Genomic DNA, 26,926 nt, shown 5'->3' with positions numbered 1-26,926 from the left:
CCAGAATTAAGAGGGCTGTCATTAACTGGGGAAAGTGACCATTAATTATTATTATTATTTATTTATATAGCGCCATTGATTCCATGGTGCTGTACATGAGAAGGGGTTACATACAAATTACAGATATCACTTACAGCAAACAAACTAACAATGACAGACTGATATAGAGGGGAGAGAGGACCCTGACCTTTCGGGCTTACATGCTACAGGATGGTGGAGAAGGAGACAGTAGGTTGGGGGGTTGCAGCAGCTCCAATGATGGTGAGGCGGTAGCTCCAGTAATGGTGAGGAGGTAGCGGGGTCATTGCAGGCTGTAGGCTTTCCTGAAGAGATGGGTTTTCAGGTTCCGTCTGAAGGATCCGAGTGTGGTTGATAGCCGGACGTGTTGGGGCAAAGAATTCCAGAGGATGGGGGCTATTCGGGAGAAGTCTTGGAGGCGGTTGGGTGAAGAGTAAATAAGTGTGGAGGAGAGAAGGAGGTCTTGGGAGGATCGGAGATTACGTGAGGGAAGATATCGGGAGATTAGTTCAGAGACATATGGAGGAGACAGGTTATAGATGGCCTTGTAGGTCAGTATTAGTAATTTGAACTGGATACGCTGAGGGAATGGAAGCCAGTGTAGAGATTTGCAGAGGGGAGAAGCGGAGGAGTAGCGAGGAGAGAGATTAATTAGTCGGGCAGCAGAGTTAAGGATGGACTGGAGAGGTGCGAGGGTGTTAGCAGGGAGGCCACAGAAAAGGATGTTGCAGTAGTCGAGACGCGAGATGATGAGGGCATGCACAAGCTTTTTAGTAGAGTGAGGGTTGAGGAAGGGGCGGATTCTGGAAATATTTTTGAGCTGGAGGCGGCAGGAGGTGGAGAGAGCTTGGCTGTGCGGTTTGAAGGACAGGGCAGAGTCAAGGGTTACTCTGAGGCAGCGGACCTCCGGTACGGGGGAAAGCGTGATGTCGTCAATTGTGATAGGTCAGGTAAGGCCTGTTTCACTCATCAGTTTTTTTGGTCAGTCAAAATCCACTAAAATGGCGGATAACGGATCCGTTCCTGTACTGACCACAACGTTTGGCACCTGACCATTATTTTAACGGATCCGTTAAAGGAAGAATTTTAAAGGAACCGCTGCCTGGGGAAGGAGAAGAGAGGGAGGGAGAGAGAGAGATCCGCAAAAAAACGGATCCAACGGATGGCCATCCGTCAATATCCGCCGGTAATACAACTCGATGGGAAAAAAAACGGATCCGCCAAGCAAAATGGCGGATACGTTGTTTTTGCAAAACGGCGGATTTTGACTGATGGGGAAAAACGGATGTGTGAAACAGGCCTAAGGAGGCTCTGTGAAATGGGGGAAAGATGATCAGTTCAGATTTGTCCACATTCAGTTAATTATGTCTTTGTATTGTGAAAGCTGATGTTGTGGCACCTTAGAAATAAGCTGCAGTGGTCCTGTGAGGGCACTTGAATAATTCTGTAGAACTGTTAGGTCCAGGAATGGGTGATGCGCAGTTTTTTTGTCTAGTAATGAGCAATTAAGCTGGTACTGATACCCACTCTCACTTTCCAAACTGAGACCTGATTCCAGTATATGACATATTTGGCACCGGTAATGCTTAGTTTTACAGGTGCCCATGTTATTACGAGCATTGCACAGAGCAGAAAAAGGCAAAAAGGTGTGTATTATACCAATCAGTCCATAAACCAAAGTCCTTAAAGGACCCAGTAGAGTATGAATGGATTATGAAGGTGGGAATAAACCATTTCAGTTGTTTTTTTATTAGTATTAATTGTAGATCTAAAAGAAGTCCTAGTATTACAGAAAAGGGTATTTTTTTTCTGTAAATATTGGTTGCATAGGGGAAGTCCACTGAGCCATTTAATGTACAGTAGTTTCAGAAGGAAGTGTGCGGGGCTGATCGTGACATACATGACTTTGGTTCAGTACAGCAAATGACAGATGAGCTTGCAGAGGGTCATTCTGGGGAACACGTGAAGAGGAAGCGAATCAAGTGACTACGGCGCCTGATGAATTAGTTTTGAAATGTTCGGGAGGAAAGAGGGCTACTTCAGAAAGCTTGATGGTACTGTGCTTAAGGAGCAGAAGGGGATTGCAGCAGAAGAAGGATCCCATCATTAATAGTGCAATGTGTGAAGGCTCATTGGCCTGAAGGTGACTCCTATGTGATAAAATGTGAAGTTTACATCTTGTTGTGGCATCTGGTGTGTTAGTGGCCTGGGAGGTCCTTGTATAGTGCAGGGGAGGGATACATCATGGTGTGTGACAGCTCTAATGGGAGAGAATTCCAAGTATGAAGATAGTGTGGAGGAAGTTCTGGTGAAACTGTGATCTCTTTGCAGTTATGGGCTTCATGTCGGCACAGTTTAACCCATTCCTGAAAGGATGGCTGTCACATCTGTGAGCCATTTGTGATTTTATTCTTTTTATTAAGTTAAATCTGAGGGGTTGCTGAGGAGAGAGACATTTAGTATGTAATGGTGGTGGCCCTGTAATGTATTATCCTGCTCTACAGCAGTATTAGATGTAATGGTCACTGTACTTTGGTCTCCCACTTAACAAACTCTCCCCTCTCCAATCTGTCTTGAATGCTGCAGCCAGGATCATATATTCCTCACCAATTGTTACATGAAGCCTCTACCTTGTGCCAGTCATTTCTCTGTTTACCCATCCACTCCAGAATCCAGTACAAACTTATTACCCTCACCCACAAAGCACTCCATGGCTCAGCACCACCCTACATCTCCTACCTCGTCTCAGTCTACCACCCTACCCGTGCCATCCTCAATAATCAGAACCTCCCACTCCCGTTTCCCAAGACTTATCACGTGCTGCGCCAATTTTTTGGAATGCACTACCCAGGTTAATTTGATTAATCCCCAATAGCCACAGTTTTAGGCTATGTGCCCACGTATGCAGAAATTTTCTCAGCAAAGCCAGATTTCTTCCCAGGAAATCTGCATTTTTATTTTTTGCGTGTTTTTTTCCGGACGATCCACATTCTCATTGAGTATAGTTGGAAATTTATTTTTTTTTTTTCTGCAAAATTAATGAACTTGCTGCGTTTTTTTCCGCGATGCGTTTTTTTTATGCGGAAAAAAGCGCATCATGTGCCCAAAAATTGCAGAATGCATTATAAGAATGGCATGCTTAATGTATGCGTTTTTTAAGCAATTTTGCATGGGGGAAAAAACACTTTAAAAACGCGAAAAAAATGCTTACGTGGGCACACAGCTTTAAGCGTCACCTAAAAATGCATTTCTTCAGACTGGCCTACATCCTCAATGTATCAGCCTAACTATCCCTGTGTTGCCCATTCAAAATGTTTACCATATTCAGGTTCCTCGCATCATGGTCCCACATGCTTTATGCATCTATTAGCCCTTAGGCTGTTAACCGGTTCATGCAGCATTACATGAACACCTGATTCTTACACTATGGCTGGTCCGAACAATAAAAGCAATTGTTACCACCCACCTTTCGTGTCTCCCCTTTTCCTCATAGAATGTAAGCTTGCAAGCAGGGCCCTCTTTCCTCTTGGTATCTGTTATGATCTATGTGATTATTGTTATGCTGTAATGTCTATTGTCTGTACAAGTCCCCTCTGAAATGTAAAGTGCTGCGGAATATGTCGGCGCTATAGAAATAAAATTATTATTACTACTTTGAGAAAGCTTGATCTCATATAGCAGTTTGCAAACCGATTATTTCTTCTGTCTAACTTGCTCACCACTGTCTATTGCGTATCCCTTTCTAGCAGCAGAGAGACAGACTGATTAGAAGATTACAAGTGTGCACAGCTCTTTGTCATTTTGCTCCTGCTCTTCTGTCTGTCACAGTGCATACAGACAGAGGGAGGTGGGATTTTATCTGGGTGCAGGAAAGACATTGGGCAATGGCAGGGGCAGAGCAAGCTGGAAAATAAAGAAAAGGAAGTTCCTGCATCTGTAGTGCTGCTGGCAACCCTGATGGTGCATCTTTGGAATGTTGTGGCACATCTTGTTTTCTGATGTATTCCACTTGAATTCGTGAGAATAAAAACGTCACTAGAAGTTCTGTATAAAGGTATATGGGTGTCTTTTACTGCCCTGCACAACTCTAGCCCTAAACAGAGCGATGATATGGTTGTGTGCATGAAACCTAAACTTGGCCATACACATTAGAAGGCCGAATATAGCAATTTCAGTAGACTGTGGATGTGGGGCTGGGAGTATAGTGTGTATGGTTACTGTACCTAATTTCTACTAGAGCTATTAGGCCATCATCACTATGCTAGACTATATTATACACTACCATAGAGAGCTGTGCATGGTCTGTGTAGAGCAGCGGTCTGTGTAGAGCAGTGGTTCTCAACCTGTGGGTCGCGACCCCGGCTTGGGTCGAACGACCAAAACATGGGTCGCCTAAAGCCATCGTAAAATACATATTTCCGATAGGTTTAGCCGCTGAGAAGTCATGCTACCGTCTGCAGCAGCGCTATTCAGCTAGAACGCATGCCGTTATGGATGCGCGTTCCAAACTGAATGACATGATTGCATCATCCGTCGGGGGCCTAAGGGGCGGGGGGGAACGCTCCACAGTCCATAGCAACGCATTACGTGTGTTCGGCGCTTGCTGACGTCATCAGTGGGCGGACGCAGCAAGCGCTGGAGGACAGAAGCCTAGGAGGCGGAGAGGCAGGAGGCAGAGAGCCTGCGAGACAGCCTGCTGGTGTAAAAAGGTTGTTAATGTAAAAATTACAGTTTTAAAGTAGCCACCAAAATTATTTTTTGGTTTGGGGCCACCACAACATGAGGAACTGTATTGTGGGGTCACAGCATTGGAAAGGTTGAGAACCACTGGTGTAGAGAAAGACCTTGTTGTCTCCGGGTGCTTTTACGGTCGGCCTCCGCAATACTTGGCTGGCATTCAATACATTAGATAGCAATTTAGAACAGATTTTTTTTTTGCTGCAGATCATTACTTTTCAGTTGTAGCTTGTAGACCTGTGCTGAAGTTGCTAACCAAGATTCTCACTGTATATTAATAGAGCAAACCTGCTAAATCACAGTCAGATCTGAGCAATTTGACCCCCTGCTATTACAAGCCATGGAGGGGGATGGGGAATCATTCTTCTCAGTCATTGCCACCCCTGTCCCATACAGATCTCACACAGAAGCAAAACTGTTAATTTTCCGCAAGCTGTTAGAATTTTTATAGCACTTATTCTTTCCCTCCGAGTTGTAATATCTCCAGACTTAACAAGACAAGCACATGTTGCAGAAGAGATGTCTTTATGGTGCAGAATTTTTCCAGGTGCCCTTTACCCATTGACTCAAACATTGTCATTGCCCTGTTTAGTGGATCTTTTAACCAGATTTCACAATACAAACTGCATACATTAAGAACTGATGAGACTAGTGTACTTACCGTAAAAATCCATGCCACTCTGGTTGTTTATTCCTTTACAAAAGTTGACCTCAACCTCCAGCTAGCTTGCCTGATTTACATGTGTGAATCCTTACTGCGGCTGCTGAGATCTTACTCTGCTCTGTACAAGCCGCAGTGGTCATTCAGGCTGGATGGATGGAGATTGAATACACTTGTACTCATAAGCTATTTCATTCTATAGTTTAAAAGAACTCATTTTAATATCATATATTCTGACATGAATTGTTACGGGGCACGTACACCAGCCTCACTAGATCTGAGATCTTTTTAATAATTTATGCAGTTTCTAATGTGAAATCTGGTAGCTGGAGTCTTCGGATTTGGAAGCTTTTGAGTTTCCTAAGAGATGCACTTAGGATTGGGAATAAGGGGGATGTCTAGATGTACTCTTGAGATCAGAGCACTGCTCTGTATTACTGACTGTGGAGTATTGCTAATGTCTGCCATCATTGTCTAAACTCGGAAAGATAATTTATGCCATTCAAACAGGCACACACATCCAGGATATCGAATGCATCCTGACTACTACCCCATCCCCTTCCAACACTCCGTATTTTTTCAGATTGAGAATACTGAATGTAAGCCAAATGTTGACGGCCCGGGAAACCGGGCATGTTTATGAGGGAGTTGGATGAGATGAACAGGTCACTGAATGCAAAATCATTTTTGTGGTTTATAAAAGCACATTCAAAGAGCGGAGATATAATGGCTTTGTATGAGTAAACTGTTCGTTTCTGATAATGATTTATTATGCTTATTTATATAGCGCCATCATATTCCATAGTGGTTTCAGACATTATCATCACTCTTCCCATTGGGGCTCACAAAGTGGACGCAATATATATATATATATCAGTATGTCCTTGGAGTGTTGGAAGAAACACATGCAAATACAGCGAGAGCATAAAAACTTGCAAATATTGTCATTGGTTAAATTTGAACCCAGGACCCCAGTACAGCAAGGCTGCAGTGCTACCACTACCACTAAAACAATGTAGTATTGTATCATTAGTTAATTATACGAACTCCAGGTTTATGGTACTGTGTACATCAGTAGTTGCTGACCATTTGTTTTCCAGCTTGTACTACTTTCAAGGGTCTTATTAAAACTTAAAGGGGTTCTCTTATGAAGACAAGCCCCGTCCATAATGATTTATGTGCAGTAGTGGCTCCCATCCCATTATAGGATTACAAGGATGGGCATATAATTGAATGGTCACCAATTCATACAACTGCAGGGAATATGCCTGGCAGACCACTGGTTCACTCGGCATAATCGGCTTATCGCCCATGGGGGCTGCATTCTGAAAATGGTTCTTTCTAGTGAGACCACTTCTTTCAATGGCAATTATGGCACATTAGCCACAGCCCCCAAAAATACCATACTATCCATAGTGCTATCCATAGTTCCCCTTTAATGGTAAGACAGCAAACATAGAATTTTCTGGGAATTATTTCTGGAGAAAATTTGCAGGAATACATGGGGATTTTTGTAAAACTTCTTCCACATTCCTGCTGCTGTGATATGATGTGGATTTTCTGTGCTCCAGTGCCATTTAGTCTCAGATATACATGTGAATAGGTATAAGAGGGTCCTCCATGTCTGGAGTCCTGCCCCTATATTCATGTTAAGTGCAGGAAGTAGATTGCAGTGGCTGTGGGGTGACCTCATTGCAGTCTCCGCATCAGAAGGATTCCGCTTCCCTTTGATTGCCATGTTTTTCTGCACCATCAGGCCTGTGTGTCCTGTGGTTGGTGTACTGCATTGTGGACCCGGGCTGCAGGTTGCACGCACTTGGCATCTATAATAAAATGGGTTGCATGTATATAGCGGTTTGAGAATGGTTTTCATATTGAAACCAGCAAAGACCTGCCATGTCTCTTGTACCATCTTCTATGATCGAGAGGTAACCATCTTGGCGTTGATTATTTTGATCTGTGATGCTGTAATTTACAAGCCATTAGTGCATCAGGTCATTAAGGAGACAAATGCACTAATGGAGCTTTCTGGCCGTGCCAGAGACCAGCACTAAGCTGGATTTATACTGTCAGTGCTGGGGGAGGAGGGTGCAGTGTTGTGTGTCTGCAATCCGCAGTGTAAAAGCATGCACCTCCTCCACAGCAGCGCTAGCGGCTCACAAATTCTAAAGGGCTGGAGTGCGTGGACAAACCTACATCTGCCTGTCAATGACCAGTCATTCTGTTTAATAAGCATCACGTACAATTGGCTTGGTTCCCCCACATTTTTCCATGCTCCTCTCCTTCCAGCGTAGCACAAGTTTAGTCTTGCGACGTACATTCCTTGGGTGGCTGCCAAATGGCTAGGACGCATCGGTGAAAAATTTCCAGCATACTATACTAACCTGATAGATGTGCGAACTCTTGTCATGCCATAAACTGCATTGCACTAGGCATCCTGGTATGATAGGTACATCTGTGGAGTGCACGGTAGCTCTATATCCAGTGTGGTCCTCGTTGGCTCGGTCTCAGAATACATTGATCATTATAGACATGGTGTGCACGTTCCCCCAGGGGCACGCTCATTGACGTGAGGATTACAGTTCCTGATGTATCTTCCTAGTGGGAACAGACTGGCACCATGTGAAGGTGAGCAGAGAAGCCTCCATAGAGAGACTGGCTGTAGATCACATCATACACACATTGCTGCCCGCTGTGCACTGCTGTCATCGCTCTCTGACTCGGTGTTAAAATGCCATCTGTTGTCTCCTGCAGTCACAGCCAGGAGCAAGGTTTAATGTAGGAGAATCTATCAGAATTATCCAACTCCCCAACTGTTTATATGGTCAGGTTTCTCTCTGAAAGATAATGTCATCCACACCTTGATTTATGTAATTTATTGTCCCCTGACTATACCGTAATGTTGCTGATGGAGATGTATGGTCCACTACTGGAGAACCCCAGCTTAATCCGTTCAGGATCCCAAGTAGGATAAAAACTGTGGCTGCTCCCCTTTACATAGTGGGGTGCTGGAATAGTAACAGCCACAGCTGATAAGTGGCCACTCATTGGCTGCAGTCTGCAGGTGACACCAAGTCGTGTCAGACTCCAATAACAGCAGCTTTAATGCATAAGTGCCCTGGGTGTGTTCAGAGCATTACCCAAGCCTCTGCGTCCCTTGTTCTAGTCTCTGCCCAACCTCACCATTTTCTGCTTGACTGACAGCTCACTGGCTTGACATACAGTAGTTGGTGAGTTGTCAGTCAGGCAGAGGAGGGTGGGTGTTGTCGGAAATAAAGCAAAGGTGGCAGAGGCTTGGGAAGTAAGACAAGCCAATTAAATCAGTGACTGTTTAATCAAGGAACTTCATATTGCACCAGTAAAGGTGTGGATGACAATATATTTCAGGGAGAAACATGACCATATAAACAGTTTGGGGGTGGATCATTCTGACAAATTCCCTTTTGTGTTTCATTGCATTTGATACAAGTATTAAAGTGGTTTTCCGACCTTAAGCTAGTGTCACATTTGCGTCTTTGTGCGCAGCGCATCGTGCACAAGTAGAAACGCATGCAAAAACACATCTTTTTTAATACACATCAGCGTATGCATGATGGAAAAAAACCCGCAGCGTTTGCATGCGTTTTTGTTTGCGTTTTTTTATGCACATGTGTTCTCTAGGTGTCATGTTTCACAGGAGGAAAATCCTTGCAACAGACTCCACCAATGGGACACAAGTGGGCGTGTGTCATGTGAATTCTTTATGTAGACCCTGTTACAGCTGAATTCTTCAGATTTTGCTGCTGATGAAGAAGACATGCTGCAATAAAAAGAGACATTAGTACATAATATAAATTGAGAAAAAAGTACAGTCAGACATTAGGTTTTTATACTCACATTTCAAACAATGTTTCTTTGTGTAGGGGGTGGTTTAAACCAGTGTCTAGACATGTTTACTCTTAAAACGCGTGCGTACGCATGTTCATGCGCACGCCTGCGTTCCCATAGACTAATGCGTTGTTTTGACGCATTCCGTGCGCAAGCGTACGCATGCATTTTTTTTATGCCTTTGGGCGGACCCAAAAATGCAACATGTTGCGTCCGGCGCATCTAAACGCACACCTGGAAAAACGCATGCCTACGAAAACGCAGACGAACGCATGCAAACGCAAGACCATGTGTACTCCATGTTAAACATACAGTTGTGGCCAAAAGTATTGACACCTCTGCAATTCTGTCAGATAATACTCAGTTTCTTCCTGAAAATTATTGCAAACACAAATTCTTTGGTATTATTATCTTCATTTAATTTGTCTTAAATGAAGAAACACAAAAAGAATTGTCCTAAAGCCAAATTGGATATAATTCCACACCAAACATAAAAAAGAGGGTAGACAAAAGTATTGGCACTGTTCGAAAAATCATGTGATGCTTCTCTAGTTTGTGTAATTAACAGCACCTGTAACTTACCTGTGGCACCTAACAGGTGTTGGCAATAACTAAATCACACTTGCAGCCAGTTGACATGGATTAAAGTTGACTCAACCTCTGTCCTGTGTCCTTGTGTGTACCACATTGAGCATGGAGAAAAGAAAGAAGACCAAAGAACTGTCTGAGGACTTGAGAAACCAAATTGTGAGGAAGAATGAGCAATCTCAAGGCTACAAGTCCATCTCCAAAGACCTGAATGTTCCTGTGTCTACCGTGCGCAGTGTCATCAAGAAGTTTAAAGCCAATGGCACTGTGGCTAACCTCCCTAGATGTGGACAGAAAAGAAAAATTGACAAGAGATTTCAACGCAAGATTGTGCAGATGTTGGATAAAGAACCTCGACTAACATCCAAACAAGTTCAAGCTGCCCTGTAGTCCGAGGGTACAACAGTGTCAACCCGTACTATCCGTCGGCGTCTGAATGAAAAGGGACTGTATGGTAGGAGACCCAGGAAGACCCCACTTCTTACCCCGAGACACAAAAAAGCCAGGCTGGAGTTTGCCAAAACTTACCTGAAAAAGCCTAAAACGTTTTGGAAGAATGTTCTCTGGTCAGATGAGACAAAAGTAGAGCTTTTTGGGCAAAGGCATCAACATAGAGTTTACAGGAGAAAAAAGAGGCATTCAAAGAAAACACTGTCCCTACAGTCAAACATGGCGGAGGTTCCCTGATGTTTTGGGGTTGCTTTGCTGCCTCTGGCACTGGACTGCTTGACCGTGTGCATGGCATTATGAAGTCTGAAGACTACCAACAAATTTTGCAGCATAATGTAGGGCCCAGTGTGAGAAAGCTGGGTCTCCCTCAGAGGTCATGGGTCTTTCAGCAGGACAATGACCCAAAACACACTTCAAAAAGCACTAGAAAATGGTTTGAGAAAAAGCACTGGAGACTTCTAAGGTGGCCAGCAACGAGTCCAGACCTGAATCCCATAGAACACCTGTGGAGAGATCTAAAAATGGCAGTTTGGAGAAGGCACCCTTCAAATATCAGGGACCTGGAGCAGTTTGCCAAAGAAGAATGGTCTAAAATTCCAGCAGAGCATTGTAAGAAACTCATTGATGGTTGGTCGCAGTTATTTTGGCTAAAGGTTGTGCAACCAAGTATTAGGCTGAGGGTGCCAATACTTTTTGTCTGGCCCATTTTTGGAGTTGTGTGTGAAATTATCAATGTTTTGCTTTTTGCTTCATTCTCTCGTGTTTTTTCATTTAAGACAAATTAAATGAAGATAATAATACCAAAGAATTTGTGTTTGCAATCATTTTCAGGAAGAAACTGAGTATTATCTGACAGAATGGCAGGGGTGTCAATACGTTTGGCCACAACTGTAGGTACGCATGCGGAGGGATGCACACGATGCGCTGCCACAAAAACGCTAATGTGAAACCAGCCTTTGGGTCCCGTTACACTAAACGACACACCAGCGATCCTGACTGATACGACCTGGTCAGGATCGCTGGTGCGTCGCTACATGATTGCTGGTGAGCTGTCAAACTGGCAGACTCACCAGCGATCAGGACCAGTGAGGACGCTAGTATCCAAGGTAAATAGCAGGTAACTAAGCGCGCGCGTCGTTTAGTTACCCGCTGTTTACCTTGGATACCAGTTCCCAGTGTGAGCACACTGGTATCCAAGGTACACAGCGGGTAACTAAGCGACGCGCGCTTAGTTACCCGCCATTTACCTTGGATACCAGCGTCTGCTTACAGCGCTGGGAGCTTGCTGATCGTTGGTCTCCCTCTGCCACACACAGCGATGCATGCTGGCCAGCGGGAGACCAACGATCAAAAAATGGCCCAGGACATCCAAGCGCAATCAGCGATACCCAGCAAGGGGGGGCGGTCGCTGATGTGTGCCACACACAGCGAGATCGCTAGCGGGATTGCTGTTGCGTCACAAAATCGGTGAGGCATCAGTGATCTCGCTTAGTGTGAAGTACATTTTAGGCTACAAGTGCTGTGAAGTGAGGATTCTCCCTTGCTGAAGGCGAGTGTGTGGCCACAAGTATGTGATTTACATAAATGTGGTCACTTGCTGAGTGCAAGTGAATTTAGCGAAACTGGATACAGTGTAGTCAGAATGTGGCTGGGAGTATGCAAATCCCATACTTGTGGTCACATGACCGCCTGCTCCCAGCGCCGTCACTGGAGAATCCTTACAGCGCTTAGTGCGAATATTAAAGTAATGGCTTGGTCACACATTACGTCACAACAAAAGGATGAAAACATTCCTAAGAAAAAGAAAATAACTAATTTTATACAACAGTTCAGATAACCACAAACGTCCAATAGATAAGGGTCCAGAGCGCTCCAGAATGTGCCTCTCCTCCATTCACACAAACATGCTCGGATCTAGAGCTTCGCATGTGCGGCAATCTCTCAGTTCACAGCAGCCACGAGTCTGTGGTTGGGGCTTCTGGTCTGAAGATGGCTCTGGGTCTAGGACCTGCACCGAACCGGTATCTTCATGCATATTCACAAATGTGTACTCCTTTAGTATAGATCACGAGATACTGAGGCTAATTCTCACCTGATCCTTGTGTGCAACTTTCCCTTGACCTCTTCCTCGTATGCTAGAAATGGGGCACACTGCAAGATGGGGGGGTGTCTATAGGCAATGGGCGTGGCTTAGTTGTATGCTCCTCCCAGCTGACTTTTGTGGATGGAGAAGTCAATAACACATTTCCTGGCCATGAAAAGTTTGTGTCATGTAAATACCATCTATTATATAAAAGATATATATCCTAATGGGGAATAGCAAACAATGCAAAGTTAGGGAATGTATAAAAGTCGCTGATGTATCATAAGTAGGGATGTGCGCACCCGTGGAAATTCAGGTTCTGGTACCTGACCCGAACGTTAGTTTAGTCAGTGTCCCCCCCCACACCTCCTCGCTTCTAAGCCAAACCTTTAAGTTTGGGTTCTCTCATCTCTAATCATAAGTAATTGGAATTGTCATATAGGTGATAATTGCTTCCCCGTATTTGAATCTTTGTGTTCTCTTTGCGTCTACATGAAGTGCTGAATGTTCTGTATGGAATCGCATGTGCCACATAGCCGTGTCGACACAGTTGCCTTGGCGGCACAACCACTTAGATTACAATGTCGGCTGTGTATAAAGAGCTGTCTGTCTGCCGTTTTGTGCTGACATAAGTCTATAGTCTGTCCTAATGTGCCAGGTATGAGCTCAGCTCTGCTGTTGAGTTGATGCCAGCTTAGTCTCCTGTCATCGGCAGGCTCAGTGCTAGTCTGACAATGCCCCTATTGCAGAGAATTAATCCATTTAGTCCATGGTGCGAGGTTTCATGGTATTTGTTTCCCTTTTTTCCCAGATTTTTCCAATGGCTGTCTGGGGACTTGGGCTGTGGAGATTGCCATAGAGAATGATAATTGAGGCTCTCTCCGCTCCTAACTTTAATAGCAGCACTATTAAATACTTGTCTGAGTTCATGGTTTTCCCTTTTAGAATAATTCCTTGGGCTTTGGAGAAAGCTACATATATACATGTACACTAGACATATTAAAAGGGACAGGGAATATAAATGGCAACATGTATAGTAATATCCTTGTCCTTCTTGTTCATCGGTCTCACCTTACAATCCGTAGGTGAAAAAAAAAAACCTATCCCAGGAGGCATCTATTTAGCCTTTTTTTTTTTTTTTTTTTTTTAACAGAATTTAAACCCTCTCACATCCACTTTTAATATAGATTAGGTTAGAGTTGAACCCCTATTTTTTTTGTCTTCAAGACTAGGAGCTTGCAAAAAGGTTTGCAGACTGACTCATAGATTTGTAGGCTCATCTGGTTCATAAGCATCGACACCTGCATCTGTGTCATGGGAATTCACGTGGGTGTTGACAGAAGGTAGGAGGAGGTCTGTGGTAATCGGGCATTGTTCACCCTGTATACCCCCAGGTATTTATATTAATTCATATAGCTGCATGCTTGTCCAAGGTAAAGGGATCATAGCAGACACTAGGAAAACCATGTGGATGATGTTAAAGGTAATCTGTCAGCAATTATTATTAACCAAATTGGACTGCAACCACCCCTGTATAGAGTGCCATGATGCGTTTCTTTAAAGGGAATCTGTCAGCAAGTTTTCTCAGATTCCAGCTATGTATATACTGGTCTGCATGCTGCCGTTTTGATACAATTACTCGTTTCTCGTCTGCAGAACTCTAAATGCTGAGCCCTAAATTACCCCGCCCCCACCACTGATGTAGCTTTTGGTCAATCAATGGTGGGGGCAGGGTTACACAAAGTAGTTGACTAGGAGGCACCAGACAGCTAGACCTGCAGTGATTTTCTCCTGATAAGACACTGATTTTATTGAAACAATAACACACAGCCTAGTACGTGACACATCACTGAATTCAGGATGTCAGTGCCTACATGATGCTGCTATCAGATTACAATCTGCTGACAGATTCCCTTTAAATACTCCCAAATCCCTTTCCACTGGTGTTGATTGTTGTCAGGTCCTTGCTTTACTATGAATATGTATGACTTGGAGAAGATGTTCTACGTCACTTCAGGCAGAGTAACGTCAGTCATCTTCAGAGGGTGGGAGGGGTGTAGAGAAACCGAGCATCCAGTGGACACTGCTTTCTCAGTTATTAATGTATGATTGATAACATGTATCAGTACACATGGCTCCTGACCAGCTAGCCTGTCACATGGTAAAAACTTTTGACACATTCCCTATCAGAGCCATCTGCGTAGCCGGGATAAAAGGTGGCAAGTGGCAGATAATTTCCGTTTGTAAATATAAAACCTTTGGAAAATCATTGAATTTGTTATCAAAAAGATCATAAGGTCGATCCATATTGTCTCTGTCCGTATCACCTGATTTCTCTTTTTTATTTTTTTTATTTTTTTTTTCTTCTAGAGATCCACGCAACAGGTTTTAACTACCAGAATGAAGATGAGAAAGTGACACTGTCATTCCCCAGTACATTACAAAAGGGTAAGAAATCCGCTGATCAAAAGTCATTGCTGTATTGTGGTTCTGGTGCCACGTGAGATTAGCTGAGCGGCCCCTTAAGGAGTCTCCTTTGTGGTGCCCCCCGGCTAATCCTGCTCAGAGGCGCCCTAGTGAAGATCAAAAGCGAGCAATGCGTTCTATATGTTCTCCCTATAGGTGTCATGTGTATATGTACTAGTCCTCTCCTGGGATTACATCTTTGGTCAGACTTAATTGCTATTTTAGATTTGTAATTATACTTTTATACTTCCCAGACACCTCCTCATGGCTCTAACATTTAGTCTATGTATGTGCTCTTCTTCTGTACCCTAGTTATTTTGATCCCGCTGTTCACCATCTAATAGTATTAGGCTGTGTAGGGAATCCCCCCGCCTCTGGTTTATGCTTTCTTATGTATGTGTAGGTACTGGGATGCTGAAGATTGATTTTGTTGGAGAGCTGAATGATAAGATGAAGGGTTTCTATCGCAGTAAATATTCCACAGCATCTGGAGAAGTTCGCTATGCTGCTGTCACTCAGTTTGAGGTAAGGAAATGTGTATCCTTGATTGGATTACTGGTGCAACAGAATGGTTCAGCTTGAAGGGGTATCACGACTAAACTCCATTATTGGGAGGGCCGGCAACATCATGTCTGTTAATACCTCTAAGGCCGGTTTCACATTAGCGCATTTTCAGCGCGCGCACGGCCGGGGGTAGCTCCGCCCCCGATCCGGCTCTCTGCCCGGCGTGCCCGCCCCTTCCTTGTAGCGCCGCCTCCTAGCGGACAGCGGCGCCTGCGATCGGCGCACCCTATCTTTAGCATAGGGTGCGCCGATCGTGCGCAGGTCGTGCGCTAGTTGCGCTTTGACCTGCGCTGCGCACTTTTGACGGTGCGCCGTGCGCGCCAAAATCGAACTTTTCGGATTTTGGCGCGCACGGCGCACCGTCATAAGTGCGCAGCGCAGGTCAAAGCGCAACTAGCGCACGACCTGCGCACGATCGGCGCACCCTATGCTAAAGATAGGGTGCGCCGATCGCAGGCGCCGCTGTCCGCTAGGAGGCGGCGCTACAAGGAAGGGGCGGGCACGCCGGGCAGAGAGCCGGCTCGGGGGCGGAGCTACCCCCGGCCGTGCGCGCGCATAAAATGCGCTAATGTGAAACCAGCCTAATATACACCTATAGCGTCGGTGGATGTGACATCACTGGCCCCACTAATCTGATGCGGAAACAGGTGAAGGCAGAATTCTCCTTTAGGCTGTGTACCCACATATGCGTTTTTTTCGCGTTTTTACCCGCAAAAATGCATAAAAGAAGCATCCCATTCATTTTAATGAATTCTGCACTTTTTGTGCATATTGATGTTTTTTCCGCTAAAAACACGCATCGCGGTAAAAAAAAACGCGCAGCATGCTCATTAATTTCGCTGAAAAATCCGCATTTCTAACTCTTTTCTATGAGACTGGGGATGCTCCAGAAAAAAACGCGTGTTCTGGGAAGGAGTCATAGCCTCAATGTGTTGTTTGTACTGGTCAAAGAATGTAATGGGCTGCATTAACTTGTTGCCTTTCTAACAGGTTTGAATAGAATGAAACCGTCTAAAAGGATCAATGCTCACATTGTACAGCAGTGGCCACACCATGTTTTCTTTGTGTGTGATTAATTCTGCCTGGTTGTTGTGATTCCATTTTCCTGGTGATGAATTGAAAGTGCATGAAGTTGTCATCATGCAAGACCTTAGTTTTAACCAAAATGCTTTAGAATATAGGTATCGTCATTTAATTTGAGAACTGACTGCCAAAAGTTTTACATATACTATTTATTGATCACAACATAGATAGTAATTCATTGCTTACAATGCAATAACTTAGTATTTTGTAGCATAACCTCTTGCTTTAATTACTACACCACACCGAATGGGGCTTTGAAGCCACTAGGGTATTCAGTAGAGTTGGGCGAATATCTTCGGTTCCCTCTTATTCGGCAACCTATAGCGCTTGCTGAATAAGCTACAGCGGGAACCTGGATTCATGGATCGCGCCAGCTGAACAGCTGATCGCTGCGCTCGTGTTGTGCTCTCCATGCATGTGCTGTGACAGTGACACAGCCGCGACACATGTTCAGCCAATGTGATTCAGGAAGTCAGGTTCCCGCTGTAGCTTATTCGGCAAGCGCTATAGCTTGCCGAATAAGCGGGGAACCGAAGATATTGGCTCAACTCTATTTTGGACATCCTGAGAGATCTTGCTCCATTCCATTGGCAAATCTGCAAACAATTCAACTTTATTGCTAATTTGCTATGGGTAGGGGCCCAAATTAACTTTGTAACATCTGGTGATAAATTTGGCTTTGTCTTTGCCATGTTTTAACTGAAAAACACGCAAAAAAAAGTGTAAGCAAAATTTGACTAGCCATGACAAAGTATGCAAAACATTTGGACAAGCATATGTTGAAATCTAACACATAAAGGGATAACGCAATGTCAAACATAATTTTCATCATTATAGCTGACAACCATTTGCTTCCGATTCACTTAAATCACAACAAAATGGCATCACAACAACCAGACAGAAGTAATATAGTAATGGTTAAGTGCACAGTCTGCTACATGGGAGACTGGGGTTCAAATCCTGGCTCTGACCTAAGTTAAAAATAAAATTATATACGAAGGCTCCTAACACTATAATACCTACCTTAGGTGGCTGTTATTTCTCTGCCCTGTTGGAAATATACCAGTAGTGGTCCTTGGGCAAGACCTACCTCAATAAACATGAGTGTCACGAACAAAGTCATGCCGGCTCGGATGTCTACTGGATTAACAAGGTCCGTGTCAGATGTCGAGGAACTAGGACAATCTGATGATAAATGAGCTACTGGAACAAACCATACATGGATGGACAAGGCAAGAGAACCTGGATCTGATGAAATTCTACTATAACAGCAGGATCTATGCCCTATGGAAAAGAAGACATAAATCAAAGTGACACGAAGGGAGGTCAGCCAACTAACAGAAATACAGAAAGGTGTAAAGAATAAGACCAAGCTGGACAAGTACAAAGGCCTGAAGTTCTAGATACTCCTAAACAAAGGCTCACAAAGAACCATCCAAGGTGTTTTCCCAACTACAGAGGCACAAAGGCAGCAACTCCACCTCCAGAGACTGAACAATACTGGAGGAACATATGTGGCTGCAAGAATGAAACACAGCAACCACCTAGAGCAAGAATCAGTCACCATTCCAGAAGAAAACATCCAACAGAACATGACACCTGGCCCAGACATGATCCACACCTACTAAAGAAATTAACAGCGGTACATGAACGCATGGCACAGCAGATGAACCAACTGCTAGACCAAGGCCAGCACCCAGGCTTACACAAGAAAGAACAGTCAAGATCCAGACAGACCAATCTCAGCACAGCCTGGATTGACTACAGGAAAGCCTATGACTGAATGCCACACACATGGATCTGTAAATGATTGGCTCTCTACAATGTCAATGAGAAATTAAGAACCTTCCTCAGAAACTCAATGAGAACAACATTAGAAGTGAACTCAAGGCAACTAGCACAAGTTACTATCAAATGTGGCATATGCCAAAGTGATGCACTGTCCCTATTGCTTACCTTCGTAGGCTTGAACCGCTTCAGTCAGGTGATTAGAGTCTGGCTATGGATACAAATTCAAGAGTGGAAGCACCATAAGCCTCTACGAACAAGACATTAATTCACTGATCTACAGTGAAGACATTGGGATGTCCTTCAAATTGGAGAAGTGCAGCCTGTTGGTAATAGAGAGGCAAGGTAATCAAGACTGATGGAGTGGAATTACCAGCAGGGCACATAGCAGATGTACAGACATGATACTAGTACCTCGGCATCCAACGGATACGGTAACCATGATGAGGAGGCAAGGAAAGCGGCAACATCCAAATACCCTCAAAGGGTAAGACAGATCCTGAAGCACCAGCTCAATGCATGTGCCCTGCCAGTTATCAGATACCCTGCTGGCATAGTGTGCTGGCCAAAAGAAGAGATGGAAGCTGCAGATGTGAAGACACGAAAACTCCTCCACCCTAAGTCTAGCACCCAAAGATTGTATACCAACAGAAAGGAGGGTGGTCGAGGCTTGATAAGCATCCAAGCCACCATCACTGTTGATACCAGGAGTATCCGGGAATACATCAGAAAAATGGCACCAAAAGATGAGATGCTGAGTGCCTAAGGCAGCAACAACAACAAATCTGGAAGGAAGAACAGGAACATGAAGCGCCATGGCACAACAAACTGCTGCATGGGATGTACCATCATCAGATAATGGAGGTGACTGACATGGCGAAATTCTACCAATGGCTGGAGAAAGCTGGACTCCGAGACACAACAACACAGAGGCACTAATCATAGCAGCACAAGAGCAAGAACTAAGTACCAGATCCATAGAAGCAGGAATCTACCACTCAAGACCCAAGGTGCATACTATGCAAAGAAACCTCAGCAACAGTCCAACACATAGTGGCAGGATTCAAAATGCAAGCAGGAGCAGAGTATACTGAACGCCACAACCAAATAGTGTGAATTGTATACAGGAACATCTGCACAGCATATGGGCTAAGTCCAGGTGGGAGACCCCAGAAAAAGTGGTGGAGAATGAAAGGGCTAAAATCCTGTGGGACTTCAAGATCCAGATGGATAAGCAGGTGTTGGCTAACCAACCAGACATTGTGATATTAGACAAGAATCAGAAGACAGCAATGATAATAGATGTGGCAGTGCCAAATGACAACAACATCAGAAAGAAGGAATATGAGACGCTGAAGAAATACAAGGGCCTCAAAGGAGAACTGGAGAAGATGTGGAAGGTGAAGGCAACAGTGATTCCAGTGGTGATAGGAGCACTTGGAGCAGTGACCCCTAAGTTGGAAGAATGGCTACAACAGATCCCAGGAGCAAAATCTGATCTCTGTCCAGAAATGCACAATACTGGGAACAACTAAGTTCCTGCGCAGAACCCTCAAACTCCCAGGCCTCTGGTATAGGACCGGAGAATGAGAGAGGACAACAAAGATCACCCCCTTTAGGGGGTGAGAAGGAAATATATTTATATTATATTTTGCACATACACATGTATACATGCACATATATAGTGTGTATATAATATATACACCTTATTTTTCGGATTATAAGACACACTTTTGTTCCCCCAAATTTTGGGGGAAAGTGGAGGGTGTCTTATAATGCGAATCTGTGTGCTGCGCTGTTGTGCTATAGAGTGGGGGGGGGGGCGGCTCTGGCGTGGTGTCAGGGGGCTGGGGTGGGCTGGCTGCGGGCTGCAAAGATAGTGAGAGGTCCTGTGCTCCCGCTCATTAGGCTCATGTAATATTCACTGCACCCGCTATCCATCACCTCGGTGCTGAAGCAGCGCCGAGTTGGTAGACAGGGGAGCAGTGCATATTACATGTGCCTGCACACTCCCCCCTGCCCTGTCACTATTGTCACCTACAAATGAAGGCTCCTGCTCCCAGGTCCCCCGTAGCTTCCCTGTGTCTGCAGAGATCCTCCTCCTGCAGGGCGTGCGGTAGCAGCTGCTCATTAAGGCAGCTCATCGCTTCAGGACCTTCCATGATGTGACCAATAGGACCTGCAGTCACGTGACTCCCAGTATGCACTCACTGCGAGCCACGTGACCGCAGGTCTTATTGGTCACATCATGGAAGGTCCTGTAGCTGCAATGAGCTGCCTGAATGAGCAACAGCTGCGCGTGCCCTGCAGGAGAAGGATCTCAGCAGGCTCAGCCAAGACACAGGAAAGCCACGGTGGGAGCTAAGAGCAGAAGCCATCATCAGAAGGTGAGTTAACAGTTTATTATTTTATCATGTGCTTTCCAGCAGGGGGGAAACATAGGGACGGGAGCCATGTGTGCCAGCAGGGGGGAATATATGAACGAGGGGCCATGTGTGCCAGCAGGGGGGAATATAGGGATGGGCGGACAATGTGTGCCAGCAGGGTGGAATAGAGGGATGGGCGGACAATGTGTGCCAGCAGGGGGGAATATATGGACAGGGGGGGGGCAATGTGTGCCAGCAGGGGGGAATATATGGCCGAGGGAACAATGTGTGCCAGCAGGGGGGAATATATGGACGGGGGGAGAATGTGTGCCAGCAGGGGAGAATATATGGACGGGGGGAGAATGTGTGCCAGCAGGGGGGAATATATGGACGGGGGGAGAATGTGTGCCAGCAGGGGGGAATATATGGACGGGGGGAGAATGTGTGCCAGCAGGGGGGAATATATGGACGGGGGAGAATGTGTGCCAGCAGGGGGGAATATATGGACAGGGGGAGAATGTGTGCCAGCAGGGGGGAATATATGGACGGGGGGGAGAATGTGTGCCAGCAGGGGGGAATATATGGACGGGGGGGGAGAATGTGTGCCAGCAGGGGGGAATATATGGACGGGGGGGGAGAATGTGTGCCAGCAGGGGGGAATATATGGACGGGGGGAGAATGTGTGCCAGCAGGGGGGAATATATGGACGGGGGGGAGAATGTGTGCCAGCAGGGGGGAATATATGGACGGGGGGAGAATGTGTGCCAGCAGGGGGGAATATATGGACGGGGGGAGAATGTGTGCCAGCAGGGGGGAATATAGGGACGGGGGGGAGAATGTGTGCCAGCAGGGGGGAATATAGGGACGGGGGGAGAATGTGTGCCAGCAGGGGGGAATATAGGGACGGGGGGGACAATGTGTGCCAGCAGGGGGGAATATAGGGACGGGGGGGACAATGTGTGCCAGCAGGGGGGAATATAGGGACGGGGGGGACAATGTGTGCCAGCAGGGGGGAATATAGGGACGGGGGGGACAATGTGTGCCAGCAGGGGGGAATATAGGGACGGGGGGGACAATGTGTGCCAGCAGGGGGGAATATAGGGACGGGGGGGACAATGTGTGCCAGCAGGGGGGAATATAGGGACGGGGGGGACAATGTGTGCCAGCAGGGGGGAATATAGGGACGGGGGGGACAATGTGTGCCAGCAGGGGGGAATATAGGGACGGGGGGGACAATGTGTGCCAGCAGGGGGAATATAGGGACGGGGGGGACAATGTGTGCCAGCAGGGGGGAATATAGGGACGGGGGGAGAATGTGTGCCAGCAGGGGGGAATATAGGGACGGGGGGAGAATGTGTGCCAGCAGGGGGGAATATATGGACGGGGGGGACAATGTGTGCCAGCAGGGGGGAATATAGGGACGGGGGGGACAATGTGTGCCAGCAGGGTGGAATATAGGGACGGGGGGCCGTGTAAATGCCAGCAGGGTGGAATATAGGGACGGGGGGCCGTGTAAATGCCAGCAGTGGGGAATATAGGGACGCGGAGGCCATGTGCGTACCAGCAGGGGGCATATAGAGAGAGGGGGGTCATGTGAATGCCAGCAGGGGGGCATATAGTGACCAGGGGGGGCCATATCCAGGATGGGATGGGGGCTATGTGCCAGCACAAGGGGGCAATGTGCCAGGATGGGGGTTATATAGATACCAGGATGAGGGACATATACGGTATATGATATGAAAGACGGACACTGGCATTATAAGACACACCTCCATTTGACATAAAAAAAAATTTTTCTCTTTTCCTTCACCAAATTTGGGGGTGCGTCTTATAATCAGGTGCGTCTTATAAAGCGAAAAATACAGTATTACACATCCACGCGTATAAAAGCACATATATAGTGTGTGTGTATGTGTGTGTATATATATATATATATATATATATATATATATATATATATATATATATATATATACAGTGCCTACAAGTAGTATTCAACCCCCTGCAGATTTAGCAGGTTTACACATTCGGAATTAACTTGGCATTGTGACATTTGGACTGTAGATCAGCCTGGAAGTGTGAAATGCACTGCAGCAAAAAAGAATGTTATTTCTTTGTTGAATTTTTTTTTAAATTGTGAAAAGTTTATTCAGAGGGTCATTTATTATTCAACCCCTCAAACCACCAGAATTCTGTTTGGTTCCCCTAAAGTATTAAGAAGTATTTCAGGCACAAAGAACAATGAGCTTCACATGTTTGGATTAATTATCTCTTTTTCCAGCCTTTTCTGACTATTTAAGACCCTCCCCAAACTTGTGAACAGCACTCATACATGGTCAACATGGGAAAGACAAAGGAGCATTCCAAGGCCATCAGAGACAAGATCGTGGAGGGTCACAAGGCTGGCAAGGGGTACAAAACGCTTTCCAAGGAGTTGGGCCTACCTGTCTCCACTGTTGGGAGCATCATCCGGAAGTGGAAGGCTTATGGAACTACTGTTAGCCTTCCACGGCCTGGACAGCCTTTGAAAGTTTCCTCCCGTGCCGAGGCCAGGCTTGTCCAAAGAGTCAAGGCTAACCCAAGGACAACAAGGAAGGAGCTCCGGGAAGATCTCATGGCAGTGGGGACATTGGTTTCAGTCAATACCATAAGTAACGTACTCCACCGCAATGGTCTCCGTTCCAGACGAGCCCGTAAGGTACCTTTACTTTCAAAGCGTCATGTCAAGGCTCGTCTACAGTTTGCTCATGATCACTTGGAGGACTCTGAGACAGACTGGTTCAAGGTTCTCTGGTCTGATGAGACCAAGATCGAGATCTTTGGTGCCAACCACACACGTGACTTTTGGAGACTGGATGGCACTGCATACGACCCCAAGAATACCATCCCTACAGTCAAGCATGGTGGTGGCAGCATCATGCTGTGGGGCTGTTTCTCAGCCAAGGGGCCTGGCCATCTGGTCCGCATCCATGGGAAGATGGATAGCACGGCCTACCTGGAGATTTTGGGCAAGAACCTCCGCTCCTCCATCAAGGATCTTAAGATGGGTCGTCATTTCATCTTCCAACAAGACAACGACCCAAAGCACACAGCCAAGAAAACCAAGGCCTGGTTCAAGAGGCAAAAAATCAAGGTGTTGGAGTGGCCTAGTCAGTCTCCTGACCTTAACCCAATTGAAAACTTGTGGAAGGAGCTCAAGATTAAAGTCCACATGAGACACCCAAAGAACCTAGATAACTTGGAGAAGATCTGCATGGAGGAGTGGGCCAAGATAACTCCAGAGACCTGTGCCGGCCTGATCAGGTCTTATAAAAGACGATTATTAGCTGTAATTGCAAACAAGGGTTATTCCACAAAATATTAAACCTAGGGGTTGAATAATAATTGACCCACACTTTTATGTTTAAAATTTATTAAAATTTAACTGAGCAACATAACTTTTTGGTTTGTAAGATTTATGCATCTGTTAATAAATCCTGCTCTTGTGTGAAGTTTGAAGGCTCTAACTTATTTGCATCTTATCAAACCTGCTAAATCTGCAGGGGGTTGAATACTACTTGTAGGCACTGTATATTAGTTCATAGTTGTATAATTGTCCTTCCTGTGTATTGCTTGTCACCACTTATTTTATTAATATTGCCTTATTCCTCCCCTTAATGGCATGAAATATAGCTGTTTTTTTCTTTTCCAGGCCACAGATGCTCGCAGAGCTTTTCCCTGCTGGGATGAACCGGCTATCAAGGCAACCTTTGACGTTATTCTGATTGTCCCCAAAGATCGTGTAGCTTTGTCAAACATGGTAAATTTTGTTAACTCCTCAAGTGCATCTTATAAAGCCAAATACATTATTGTTTTCTATTTAGCCTCACGTTTACTCATGGTTTTTATCATTGCTGTGAAATTGTGACCCCCACCCCCACCCCTTACCTGATGACTCAAGGATGAGGAAAAAAACAAAAGATTATATGTGACACTACTCCCCATTGCTCAATCCTCATGAGGCTTTAGACTGTTCACAGTGGGAGGGCGCCATCATACCAGACCAGGAGCAGTGAAAGTAAAGATCTATCTGAATGTTTTGATGCAATTCAGGCACTGTTTTTTTTGCATTGCTTTCAAAGAGGTTTTCTGGAATTTCACAAAATTTTGCAGATGATTAGGAAATGTTCCAAAATATCTACGCACTGCTTACAATGCCGAGCTGCAGCCGTAATAGATGTAGCAATACTAAATGAGCTTTTTAGAACTTTTTCGGTGGGTAGAAAGTGGTGGCTTACTTTTTTTTTCAATTTTCTGCAAACTTTTTTTTATTTTTCACTGTATTTTTTCCTGATGATATTATTATTGATGATGATATTATTATTGATGATGATTATATCATTATTATCATCATTAATAATAAAAATAATTTTATTTCTGTAGTGCCGACATATTCTTCGGCACGTTACATTTTAGAGGGGACTTGTACAGACAATAGACAATACATCATAGCAGTAATCACATAGATCAAAACAGATACCAAGCGGAATTACGGCCCTGCTTACAATCTATGAGGAAAAGGGGAGACATGAAAGATAGATGGTAACAATTGCCAAAGTTAAAATTGTGGGGATTAATGGTATTAACCTGGGTAGTGCATTCCAAAGAATTGGCGGAGCACGTGAAAAGTCTTGGAGACGGGAGTGGGAGGTTCTGATTATTGAGAATGTTAACCTCAGGTCAGCAGAACAGAGGGCACGGTATGGTGGTAGACTGAGACGAGGGAGGAGATGTAGGGTGGTGGTGAGCCATGGAGTGCTTTGTGGGTGAGGGTAATAAATTTGTACTGAATTCTGGAGTGGATGGGTAACCAGTGTAACGACTGGCACAAGGTAGAGCCATCCGTGTAACAGTTGGAGAGGAATATGATCCTGGCTGCAGCATTCAAGACAGATTGGAGAGGGGAGAGTTTGGTAAGAGGGAGACCGATTAGTAGAGAGTTACAATAGTCCAGATGAGAATAAATAAGAGAAACAGTAAGAGTTCTGTTTATTATTATTGTTAGCCTAATTGCTTGAAGTATGTAGTGAAAACTGCTCTCTGTTATGAATGCCAGCCTGTAATTAGGTTAAACAGGAGTACCAACATGTGTCAGCTGGAGCCTTAAAGGTGTATTCCCATTTCCAAGATCCTATTCCAATATGTAGTAGGTGTAATAATATTAGAAAATATATCCAATTAGAAATGTAGTATGGTTTTCTCTAGTCACCTTCCACGACGGTATACGTAGGCTGCCTCTTTGCCCTGATGGGGGACAGGAAACAGGTTAAAAGGCCCTCCCACCTGCCAGTCTCTTTCCTGTTCCCCATGGGGCAGGGAGAGGTCTACGTGTGCTGTAGTGGCCGGCGACTGCAGTACCTGACGTCTTCACAGGCTGTGCCTGTATTGCCGGGCAGCGGTGGTCGCTTCATGCCTTCTCCTTTGCTGCTCCCATCGTCCCCGCTTGCGGTGGCCTCGGGACCCTTCCTGGCCTTCCCGCACCCCCAAGAGAGGGTAAAGCAGGCCAGGGATCCCTGACCGGGGGCCTCCCGGAGCTCACCGGTCTCTCCCTCTCCAGCGCGTGGCGTCTGGGGGTCCCGGAAGTCAGTGGATCACACGCATCACTTCCGGTATCGATATAGTACACTATAGGAACAAAAAAGCACAAATAGGGTCTTATCCGGGTAATAATAAAAAATATAAAAAAATTCACTCACCTATTGCAGGAGAGATCAGGCATGTACGATTAGTAGTCAGCTTCTGCACGTCCAAAGGTCAAACAAGTGACCGTTGATATAACAATTCTTATGGAACCAATTTATGGACTTCCATGCGCTGCTTGACAAAATACAGGATTCCAATTATGGTGAAAGATTAATCATTTATTCCCAACGCGTTTCGAAGTAAGATCTACTTCTTCCTCAGGGCATGACAAACATCCCCTGAGGAAGAGGTAGTTCTTACTTCGAAATGCGTTGGGAATAAATGATTACTCTCCCACCATAATTGGAATCCTATATTTTGTCAAGCAGCGCATGGAAGTCCATAAATTAGTTCCATAAGAATTGTACTTCCGGTATCGGCGCTCCTCCCAGGACTAATGGCCGCCCCCCCATACTGCGCGCGGTGCCCGCTTCCAACGCCGGCACTTGGACCCAGGAGGGGGAGGGGGAAGAACTGCAACGCTGGAGGGCAGGCGCTGGCTCTGAGGAGCATAAAAACCCTGCTGAAGGGCTG

General features: G+C 45.4%; 1 protein-coding gene across 1 annotated transcript in view; it reads left to right on the top strand.

The window, feature by feature from the left end:
• NPEPPS (aminopeptidase puromycin sensitive) overlaps positions 1-26,926 on the top strand; it is a 95,641-nt gene that overhangs the window by 34,146 nt on the left and 34,569 nt on the right. The window contains exons 3-5 of the mRNA XM_073572477.1: positions 14,775-14,852; positions 15,274-15,395; positions 24,363-24,470. Of these exons, the coding sequence (XP_073428578.1) occupies positions 14,775-14,852; positions 15,274-15,395; positions 24,363-24,470 (308 nt within the window). The remainder of the gene's footprint in view (positions 1-14,774; positions 14,853-15,273; positions 15,396-24,362; positions 24,471-26,926) is intronic.

Source organism: Dendrobates tinctorius, unplaced genomic scaffold (genome assembly GCF_039654945.1).
Source record: "Dendrobates tinctorius isolate UK_male_01 unplaced genomic scaffold, ASM3965494v1 ptg000032l, whole genome shotgun sequence".
NCBI classification, from domain to species: Eukaryota; Metazoa; Chordata; class Amphibia; order Anura; family Dendrobatidae; genus Dendrobates; species Dendrobates tinctorius.
Note: the sequence above shows the minus strand (reverse complement) of the source record. Positions and strands in the feature narration are given on the sequence as shown.